Source organism: Microtus oregoni, unplaced genomic scaffold, assembly GCF_018167655.1.
Source record: "Microtus oregoni isolate MIOR12 unplaced genomic scaffold, Mior012 000062F_ref0000492, whole genome shotgun sequence".
Classification (NCBI taxonomy): Eukaryota; Metazoa; Chordata; class Mammalia; order Rodentia; family Cricetidae; genus Microtus; species Microtus oregoni.
Window position 1 is genome coordinate 9,133,798 of NW_024543872.1, and position 11,691 is coordinate 9,145,488.

General features: G+C 46.7%; 1 protein-coding gene across 1 annotated transcript in view; it reads right to left on the reverse strand.

Annotated features, from left to right (window-relative positions):
- The window catches only part of LOC121439641 (ethanolaminephosphotransferase 1-like), a 40,600-nt gene extending 29,407 nt beyond the window's left edge, over window positions 1–11,193 (reverse strand). Inside the window, exon 1 of the mRNA XM_041640183.1 lies at window positions 11,016–11,193. Within this exon, the coding sequence (XP_041496117.1) occupies window positions 11,016–11,072 (57 nt within the window). The 5' untranslated portion in view covers window positions 11,073–11,193. The remainder of the gene's footprint in view (window positions 1–11,015) is intronic.
- Between the last annotated feature and the right edge of the window lie 498 nt (window positions 11,194–11,691).

The window sequence follows — 11,691 nt, forward strand, 5'->3', positions numbered from 1 at the left end:
GAGAAAATAATTTATGTTGTCTAAGGCCACCCTACTGCATAACAATTCCCATGGCATCACTAGAAAACCAATGAAGATGTGACCTACCCCCCATTACTTAGTCGAAGTCAGATCAACTGTACCCTAGAAGGTGAGAGGGTAGTCAATGTACACACACAGCATCAAGTTACCAGACCTGAAGATAATGTTTCTACAGAGTTCACAAATTATCTGAAGCTAAAAAAGGAATCCATGGACTATGGGCTAGAGAGATGACTCAGTGGTTAAAAGCATGTACTACTCTAGCAGAGGACAAGAGTTTGGGTCCCAACACCCTCATCGGGTACAGGTGCTCTGGTGTGTGTATGAGCACCACGTGGTGCGGGTGCTCCAGTGTATGTGCACCACGTGGTTCAGGTGTTCAGGTGTGTGTGTGTGTGTGTGTGTGTGCGCGCGCGCCACGTGGTGCGGGTGCTCCGGTGTGTGTGTGTGTGTGTGTGTGCAGCACATGGTGCAGGTGCTCCGGTGTGTGTGTGTGTGCGCGCAGCACATGGTGCAGGTGCTCCGGTGTATGTGCACCACGTGGTACAGGTGTTCCGGTGTGTGTGTGCGCGCCACGTGGTGCGGGTGCTCCGGTGTGTGTGCAGCACATGGTGTAGGTTCTCCGATGTGTGTGTGTGTGTGTGTGTGTGTGCAGCACATGGTGCGGGTGCTCCGGTGTGTGTGTGTGTGTGTGTGTATGAGCACCACGTGGTGCGGGTGCTCCGGTGTGTGTATGTGCACCACGTGGTGTGGGTGCTCCAGTGTGTGTGCAGCACATGGTGCGGGTGCTCTGGTATATGTGTACCACATGGTACGGGTGCTCTGGTGTGTGTATGAGGACCACGTGGTGTGGGTGCTCCAGTGTGTGTGTGTGTGTGTGTGTATGTATGAGCACCACGTGGTGCGGGTGCTCCGGTGTGTGTGTGCACCACGTGGTACAGGTGCCAGTAGACGCAGAAGAGGGCACTGGATCCCCTGGAATTGGAGTTACATGTGGTTATGAGCCAACCAAGTGGATGCTGGGAACTGTATCTGAATCCTCTGCCCTTAACCACTGAGCCATCTTTCCAGTCCCCTCGCTAGCAATGTTTTAACTTTATTATGGGAAGCTCCCTTTACTGGTGCCCTATTAACAGTACCATATTGTATTTGTATTGTTTTGTGTCCAAAGGACAATTTTATTGGTTCCCTCACTTAATATTATAAAGTATACACGACAATGTTAATTGCCACTTGACAGACTCTAGAACCGCCTGGAAGATGGGCCTCTGAGCATGTGGGGAGCATGTTAACTAAGGTGGGAAAATGTCGTCTCAATCATTGGCCATTCCCTGGGCAGGGAACCCTGGACTGTAGACTGGAGAGCACCAGCTGAGCAGCAACAGCATCCAACCCACGTCTCCCAGTCCTGGATCTGATGTATGCAGCTACTTCCTACCCCTGCTGCCTTGGCTTCCCAGCCATCACTGTGAGGCAGAGTAAAGTCCTTTGTCCTTCAAGTTGTGTTTGTAAGGAGTATTTTATCCTAGCAACAGGAAAGGAAACTAACATGAGGACTATCAGTCTCCCATCTTACAGATAAAGAGGCTATAAAACCAGATCAGCACAGCTGATAAATGGGAAGGTCTAATTCATACATCCTGCGTTCAATAAGATTAGTCATCTGAGAACACTCCAGTGAAAATGACCGCCTTGCTGTGTGAGCCGGACTATGCTGTCTTGACAGAGTCATAAACTCCTACATCAGTGGTTCTCAACCTTGGAGTCACCATCCCTTTCACAGGGGTCACATATCAGATATCTTGTATATCAGATACTTATATTACAATTCATAACATTAGCAAAATTCAGTTATGAAGAGGCAATGAAATAATTTTATGGTTGGGGTCACCACATGAGGAACTATATTAAAAGGTCACAGCCTTAGGGAGGTTGAAAATCACTGTCCTAAATTCAATGCACTCAAATTAGAAGCTCTCCAAATATAGATTTTTCTCTCTCAATGTATGGTACACACATCTCAAGGTGATTCCCAATGACTCACACCCTTGTATCTCCCTGATGGGTCATTCTGCTTCCCTAAGGGTAGAACCTGTGGCTTGCTTCTAATCAAGAGAACACAGCAAGGATGATGGATGTCACTGTCTTTTCTAAAATGTATTACAAGCAGAAGTGTGAAGGCCAGAGGTCACCCTCTGGTGCTATGCCTCAGAAGCCATTCACCTTTCTGTTTTGAGACAGAGTCTCATAAAGGAACCTGGCTCACTGCCTAGGCTAAGATGGTTAGCTAGTGAGCCCCAGGACCCATCTATCTCTGTCTCAATACTGGGTTTAAAGCATGGCCCACCAAGCCTAGCTTTCTTGTATGAGAGCTAGGAATCTTAACTCAGGCCTTCATGTACTTTATCAGCTATCTTTCCCAGCCAGAGAGGAGACAAGCTGAAGCCTGCTAACACATTCTCAGTACTTGGGAAGAAGAGGCAGAAATCTATCTAGTAAGAGGCCCACCTGGGCTACACAGCAGATGCTACCTCCAACAAAAAAGACCTCAGCAGCAGAGCCCTTGCTAGTATAGACAAATCTCTGGATATGACCTTCAATACCACAAAGGAAAAGAGGAAGAAAAGAAAAAGAAAAATCATAGTTACCTGATGTTTGAGAGCTAATGTACACATACTAGAGTAAGATGATGTCTCCTTCACATCCATTTCTTGTGATATAATTGAATATTTCTTTGATGCAGGTAGTTCTCAACGTGTGGGTCTCAAACTGGACACAAAGCCAGATCCATAGCATCAAGGCCCCAAGAGTGGGCCCAGGCAACCTGCCCTTTTTATTTATTTACTTGTTTGGGTTTTTTTTTTTTTTTGGTTTTTTGTTTGTTTTTTTGGAGAAAGGATTCCTCTGTGTATCTGTGGCTGTCCTGGAACTCTGTAGACCAGGCTGGCTTTGAACTCAGAGCTCCACCTGTCTCTACCTCCAAAGTGTAGAGATTAAAGGCGTGTGCCACCAGCTAGGCTCAGGACCTGCCTTTTAACAAATCCTTCTGAAGGGAAACTCAGTGCAAATTTGATTCATAACTGAAAGAAAAGCCGCTAACAAGAGCTTAGTAGCCTACAACGACACCTCGTGGAGGTAACTCCAAACGTGACATTGTAAGCAAAAAGCAAATACAGTTTTAATAAACACCAAGTACCCATTAAAAGCCTACTAAATGCAAGAAAGCACTGTGCCACAATCAAGAAACAAAAATACTAACTGTAAACTTAAGATGCGTTTGGTGGGGGATATGAACCCTAAACAAAGTTCCTCCAGTGTCTTTGTGGCTATGAGGCTCTAAGAACTACACCCACAGACAACGTGGCTCAAACAGTAATGAGCTCTCATTCCAGTGAGCACTGCCATTTATATCTGCTAACAAGTCAGAGCAGACTGGAGAATTACAGCCAGGGAGAGATGCACAAGCCATGATGACGAGCAGGTCCATCTCAGGGAGGGAACGGAAATACTTATTGAGGAATGGCATATCAAGCATATGATAAATACATAGGCCCCTGTAGATTCTTGCATAAGAGAGTTGCATTTGAGGAAAAATACTTATTCTGCCTGATGTGTTACGTATATAAAAACAGGAAGAAATCTGAAAAGACCACAGAACCATAGGATGATCTGACACATGCCTACAATCCCAGCCCTTGGGAGACGGGCTGGGCCTGTCCACGTCCGTCATTCATCAAGATGCCCCAGAAACTTTTACCTACACGCCAATCAGAAGAAGCCATTTTCCCATCTGAGCTTCCCTCTTCCTGGATGACTCTAGTTTTGTGTCTAGTTGACAAAAAACACCAAGGTTTCTGTTTCTGTGTAGATTGGGACCTTGGATCCTGGGTGTTTGAGAAAAAGCATCATGTACTTCAAGCTGGGCTCTTACTGAGACCCTCTGAGAGTAAAGAAATGTGGCACATGCCTCAATTTATTATCTGCCCTAGAGAAGATACTTCATCGTATAAAGCACACAAGGACCTGAGTTCGATTCCTAGCACCCACAGAAGAAAGCTACACCTGGTAGTACATAAATGTTACTTGGTATAACCTCAGAGTGAGATGAGTAGGATGATTTTGTATGTTACAAGCTCCTTAATGTTACATGCAGGGAAATGTGAATGGCAGGTTTGTTTTCATATGCTTAACACTAAACACTATATACCAGGCACTTGGCAAATATTAACTCATTCAACTTTGAAAATGATCCTGTGACGTAAGAACTATCAAATTTCACAGATGAGAAAAGCTAGGGCGATTGGATTGTCTGTTAAGGACCACACAATAGAATGTGCATACTTGTACTTAAATATTAGTCCCAAACTATTTAATAAAAGTATCTTCATTCTCAGACCTGTGAGCAAAACATCGTCCCTTTTTATCCAGCTTCACTTTCTGTGTCTTCAGTTCCTGCCCAGTGAGGTAGGGATGTGGGCTCTCCCTTTAGTCTGCACATCCACACCACACACTACCACCCACTAGTCATTGGGTAGGGGCCAAGGTTTAGGGGTCGGGTGCTGTGGGATCACATTGCTTATACTCAAAGATGATACTCCCCAACTCCTATGTCCCTCAGCTCACCACTAGGCACTGTGTGTTATGTGATCACAAGAAGGCTAGAGTGAGTATTTTGACAGAGATCAAGAGAAGCCATGTTACCGGAACTTTTATTAACGTATATTGCTGTTATCAACCCCTTGCTGTACCTAAATTACAAATGAAACTTTGCCATAGGTTTGCTTGTCTCTGCAGCAAAATTACATGACAAAGTTGTGTTACCTCAGGGTTGAGGTATTCACTGAATGTCCTGGAATATATCCCAAGCAGACAAGGGGACTACAAGACTCAACTATGCACAACCAGCAACACACCCACCTGTGCCGCTTTGGTTTCCACTATACATTTTCTCATCTGCAAACCACTAGACACAAATCCAACTAAGCATTTACTAAAGGCTATTATTCCAATCTTACATCCTGCGTACAAAACACAGCCAGTACCAACAAGGAATAGCTTACACTTCATTCCTAGGTTTAAGAGGCAGCATATTGTGAAGAACACAAACTCTAGATCCAACCCCTGGTGTCAAATCTCAGTCCACTGCATTACAAGTGGAAGGAAGGCTTGGGTGTTCCCTCCACACAGCACCTGAACATGAGAACTTTCTCCCACTCCTGCTGAATCTCTCCCCTGACCGACAGAACCTCCCCACCCACCCTCCTTCTGAAAGATGCCTTTCTCTTCTACTTGCAGAATAGAGTTCTTCAAGAGACATTTGAAAGGGGAGGGAGGGAGGGAGGGAGGAAGGGAGGGAGGGAGAAAGAGAAGAAGGGAAAAGGAATGAGTGAATTTGGAGACATGGTCTTGCTATGCTGCCTGGGTGGTTTTGAATTCCAGCCTCAGCCTTCTGAGTGCTGGAATTACACGGATGCATCAGCACACCTGGCAACTGTTTATCTTTACCTAAAACCCCTAGAGTATTTCCAAGGCTTATTAATGCACATACTAGAAATAATCTCATCAAGGCAACTAAGGTCCCACTGATGATGAGTTATTCTTGAGTAACAGTTGACATCTAGGTATTGCCATATTTACATCTAAGATGATACTGCAGACAGTCTGCAGTCACAGTAATCAAAAATCAAAAGATCAATAATTTCTCATACTATTTCTACTGAGATTCAGGAAGCATCCTAGTCTCTGAAATTACAGAAACTGTCTCTAACAGAGGACCACTCGTTTACAAACGATGGTGTTTTGTTTCTTTTTGTTCTTTTGAGACAAGGTCTTGCTATGTAGCCTAGGCTGGCCTCAAATTCTTGCTAATCCGCCAGTTTCAGCCTCAAAGTGCTGAGATGATAGGCATGTGCCCAGATTATAGGCTTGAGCGTTCTTTAGAACAACTAATTTTGTTTTAATTTCTAAGTTCACAAACTATACTTATTCATGTGTCCTCATCCAACAAAAAAAATGCCCTCCCCAAAAGGTTATTATAAAGTCATAGGGCCTGTCATCACAGCACTTGGGAGGGACAGGGACAAAGACCAGGTGTTCTGGGACATCCTTGTCCACATAAGACTTTGAAATCAGATTGGTCTACAAGAGACCCCATTACACACAAAAATAATAATAAAGGAACTTAAAAAATAATTTTAAAGCATTATAATACAGTGCTTCACAAAACCCTGCCTCACATGACAGCTACCTCCCTCAACCTAGTCCACCTACCTACGAGATCCTGAGTCACCCTGGCTTCTCCTTACCTTTTATGTGCCCCTACCCAACTCCCGGCACCACCCCCAGCTACTCATCCAGTTACCATGTTTTGTCAATCTTAAATCAGGGATGGAAAAGGTCAAATGAACAAAGAAGACCTATATGCGATGTGTGGGCCAGCAGGGACATGACAAACTGGAGAGCACATACTCTATTGATTTATTTATGATTTGGGTTTTTTTTTTCACTTTCTTCTTGCTGTTTAAGACTGTTTCATAGTCTCTAGGATGGCCAGAAACTTGCTGTGCATTGAAGCTGCCCGCGGTCTTCCTGTCACCTCCTCAAAAATGTCAGAGTCATAGAAGCACGTTCCTCCTCACCCAGTCATCTACTCCCCTCCCCCTTTTTTAAGACATAGTCTCATTATGTATCCTTGGTTAGCCTGGATCACTACGTAGATCAGGCTGGCCTCTAACTCACAGGAACTCATCTGCCTCTGCGTCTCTGGTGCTGGGATTACAGGCATGTGCAATCACACCCAGCCATATACCTTTTTAAAAAGAAGTTAAGCACCAAGGCTGAATAAAAGAGGAAGTTCAAAGATGGTGTTGCCCAATGTTCTGATTTTTCAAAAACATCTGGAAATCTGGACTTTTGAGGGAAAGATTACTTTTTAAAACAAAGTAAGAACAAATTAAATGCATCTGCTAGATAAATTCAGTATGAGCTTTCCAACTGTGACCTGTATTTTTAGAATCTCGTCTCCCTTGTTAGGTGTGGTAGCTCATGCCTGTAATCCCAGAACTAGGCAGGCTGAGGCAGGAAGATCAGCAGTTGGAGGTTAGCTGGGCTAGAGCAAGACTGTCAAGGAGAAAAGGAGAGAGGGAGGGAGGGAGGGAGGGGGGGAGGGAGGGAGGAAGATAGATCTCTGCTCTCTTAGGGGACACAGTGCTGCAGACCTATCATCTCAACACTCTGGACACCAAGGGAAGAGATCATGAGCTTAAGGCACACTGGGACACAGACAATCTCTATTCCCTCTATTCCTGTAATATCCAGGCCTTCAACACTTCTTAGGTAGGGATGTAGTTATTTATTGGCATCAGAATCACTTGGTGGGGGGTAATCACTGCCCTGACACCAAGTGATTCTAATGCCAATAAATATGGGCCACAGACACTAACCCACAGAACAAAATTACTCCCGCTCTGTCAGGAGCCTGCCTTCCTTGCCAGTTTCATCTGCCATGCCACCATTATACTCAAACACCTTATTTTGTGGTTCTCAGAAAACCTCTCCACCATCCCGCATCTCCTGGCCCTTATCTGACAGGGTGCCTTTCCACTTTTACACTCTCTCTACTCAGTTTTCCTCTTTCTAGACTGCCCCTGCCTTCACCTCCATCACCTCTGAAGTCTTCGTCAGGTCTAACATCCACTCTACACTATCAGTGCATGCTGCCTCTGTCCTTCCCCACAGCACCTAGAACTTAGGATCTGTACTCACTGTTTAATAAAGGTTTGTTTACCTGCCCCTATGCCGCCCGACTGGGCTCTTTGATGTCAGGAATTTCAGCTTAGTTGAAATTGTAAACCCCGGTGCTGTGCCTGCTGAGTGAATGCCTGCCGAATAAATAAAATTACACAGTATGGCCCAGGAAGACCGAAGGCCAGTTTGGATTCTGGTTCTCCGGCTTTGCTATCAGGAAGCAAAGACAGTTTCTCTTTACAACTTCTTCACTGTAATAGTAATAAATTCACAATAACTACAGCCCCGTATCAGGCTGTTGTCATCGCTCATGTTAATTAACTACCAACTAGCAGGAGCCAACCCCTGAAATTCTACTCTTGAAACTAAACAAAATTTAGCTCATTTCCCCCCCTAAAGCGAAAGGATACAATGTGACACCAGCTGCAACACTATAAATTAAAACGGGACCTGCCACAGGTCTGACTAAGCAAACAACAGATAACCCATGAAGGTATAGAGTCCCTCGGCAGTAAGTGTCCATCTCATCTGAACAGGAGGAAAGGGGAAGGAGTGAGTAGAGGAAAGGCGTGTGAGTCTCACAAAGGTGGAGTATTTCACCACAATGTCTGAGGCTGCTCTTAGGAACAACGGCACTCTCAAATTGGCACATTCATATTCAAGGTGAAAATTCAAAAGAAGCCTTCCGGTACCCACATGTACAGCTCCCTTTGCCATATTTAAAATTCTTCCTTTTCTGTCCATTTTCATTCCTTCAGTATTTACTGGGCAGCTCTGTGGCTCAGGATGCTGTGGAGACACTGATCATGTTGAACATGACAGCCACCAGCCCCACCCACCTAGAGCTCCTGTCCTAACACAGAAAGCAGAGTTTCAACTAAGTATGAAACTAACTGCCGAACAGGACTGTGTGAAACACTCTGCCAGAAGACGCGAGTACTCAGAGAGTACATAAAGCAGAATCCAGCCCAGGCTTCGTCTGTACTGAAAACCACCCCTTTCTGGCCACAGAAACCTAACTACCTCCTGTGTGCACCTCTCTTGGCTGCGATCTGTGCAAGCGCCAGTTTTCCACATGTGGCTCTCAGATGCGCCTCTAGGGACGATAAAGAAATTCAACTGGTTCAAAAGCAATTTTTTTCCACCAGCTGTTCTAGAAGTATCATTTTTTCCCCTCTGTATCTTTTGGCTGGATTAGAAAAGGTCACAGCAGAGAATAAAAACCTCTCTAAGTGTGGTGACTGCACATTTGGGGGTGGTGTTTTAGCTCATGAAGCTGTGAAGCATGTGCTCTCTGAAGACCACACAATGAGAAGGGGATGAGAAAGACAAGATTTCTGTGTACAATTCACAGGCCAACAAAACTGAACACATGAATTTTTTTTTTCCTTTGGGTACCTCTGATTCATTCTTTTAATATAAATGTGGTATGGTATTGCGCAAAGAACCTTCTACTAAAAGAATGATAAGGTAATAAATTCGTATTTAATTTTGGGGCCCTCCCTCCCCGAAAAAAGCCTCATCATAACTAAAAGGACATCAACAAACTATTTTGGTGAATGAACGCTGGGGCACTGGCTAAACTGACCTTTGTTTTCCAGGACGATAGGAAACCTACTGTCGGATACAGGAACTGAATTAGATAAGGGAGGAGGGGATCGCCACTGAAAACCACACTGAAATGTCTGATAAAGCAGGACTCCTGTCTAGCGGAAAATATAATCCTAGAGAAGGCGGTAAGGAAAACAGGGTTCACTAAATAAATACAATTGCTTTTTTATAAAAACTTGCTCTAGGCTGGGCTGTGGTGGTGCATGCCTTTAATCCCAGCACTTGGGAGGCAGAGGTAGTGGAGGCTCTGTGAGTTTGAGGCCAGCCTGGTCTACAATAGCTAGTTCCAGGACAGGCTCCAAAGCTACAGAGAAACCCTGTCTCAAAAAACTCAAAAATAAAAATAAAAACTCGCTCTAAATGTCAGGTTCTAGTAAGAAGAAAACATTTTAGCTGTCAATCTTTATAGAGTGCAGCATAGATACTGAAAGAGCGGGAGCTAACGACACAACAGGAGGCATTAAAAGCCTTCTGCCGCACAAGTTATAAGGCCCCGACCAAAGTTAGGCTCTGGAACTTCTCCCCAGGTACACTAAGACAAGTCACCACCTCAATTCAGAAAGGTATAGTCCGATGCTGCTTCAAAGAGGGATACCCTTGGGCCTTCTAAAGCTCCTCGGGGTCCAGTTAAACAAAATTAAGATTCCCACCCCCAGATATTCATTCATTGAACAAATGCTTGCTAGTTACCAACTGTGCAGTGTAAGCAAGCCCTGCGCTTCAGCCACGCCTCATCATTTGGACGTTCTAGTCCATTCGACAAGCACATTAATTTCATAAAGGAACAGGTTGTCCTCAGGAAGGCATAGCAAAGATGAAACACTAAAGCCCATTATTTCAGGCGAAGATGACAAGATGGCGAGTAGCTCCCTGGTGGGAGTGCTAAATCAGGGTGAAAACCACCATTATTTCCTGGGGGTCATTACGTGCCAGACACTTTTCAACCCTTTACAATCCGCTGAGCACGACAGAAACTCACACTTGGGCTACGAGCCTAAAGGAGAGGCTGAGTGGGGTTTCAACAAACAGAAACTTGACTTTGGCATCGGGTTTCTATGTACTCGAAAGCCCGCGCTCTCTTTGCACTACACAGTTCCTTCCAGTGCATAATGTCTGAAGCACCACGCCAGCGCCCGCGCCACGAACCACAGTGGAAGCCTCTTTCCAGGGGCAGGGTGGGGAGCATCTGCATCAAGGCCTGGAAAAGTCACTTCCCCTCCCTCAGAATCTGCCAAGGGACCATCCGAATCTCCGAAGTTGGAAGCACTGACCGGCAGATGGGAAGTTCATTCAAACGAAGCCCAACAAAAGGACACAGAAGGCAACAGCCCCCTCTCTAGAAGAGGCTGAAAAAGCGCAGCCCTGACAAGTATCAAGGAAAAGGAGAGAAAGGAATTATCTCACTCTCTCCGGGTGCTCTAAGGAAAAGGCAGTCTCCCGAGGGGTGCGGAGCCCGGTCGGCGGGCCTAGGATGATCCCACGCTCCCTGACCGCGAGCTCCCTAGGATCTCCGCAACAACGCCCGCCGGGGCGCCACGCGGCGGGCACAAGGTGACACGGACCGCGCCGGCCCCTCAGCCGCCAGGGCGCGGCCGGGGCGAGGGGGAGAGGGGAGGCCGCCCGCCCTCCCGCTCTACCTTGTACTTGTCAAAGCCGGCCAGCTGCTCCGGGCTCACGTATTCGAAGCCAGCCATGACGACCCGAAAACCGAACGCCCACTCCGCAGCGGCAGCGACTCTCCGCGACCGGGAGATGAAACACGCGCAGCGCACGGCACCGTGCAGGGCTGGGAAAGCCTGGGCTGGTAAAGAAGGTAGAGGCGCGCTCCTCCCACCGCGCACGCGTAGCCGACCCAAGGCGCAAGCGCAGCCCTCCGCGGCTCCCGCCCACCCGGTACGGACACCGCCCTTCGCACGGCCCGCCTCCAGGACCGATTCTATCCAATCGGCACGGGCTGGCCAATGCCAAGTCCCGCCCCCCCACTGTCTTCGTCGATTCATTTGCTGGAGTCAAATTAGGTGAACTGAAGTAAGAGGAGAGGTGAAAGGTCACCTTCCCAGCAGCCTTTGCTCTTGTCTCTGGTCTAGGACCCTCGGGGTGACTGTGTGGGGATTCCCTTATAAGCTTGTGGTCTGGGTGAGTGTGTGCGAGGAAGCGCGGGAGGGAGGGCGGGGCCGGGTGCCTGCCGCGGCGGGCTACGAGCTCCTGGAGCCTCTGGAGCCTGAGTTGATGATGCTGGGCGAACGGGAGACTGGGAGCGGTCCAATAAAGGGACTTAAAAAGCCGTCGGAGTCAATCCCCCTCTGGTCGGTG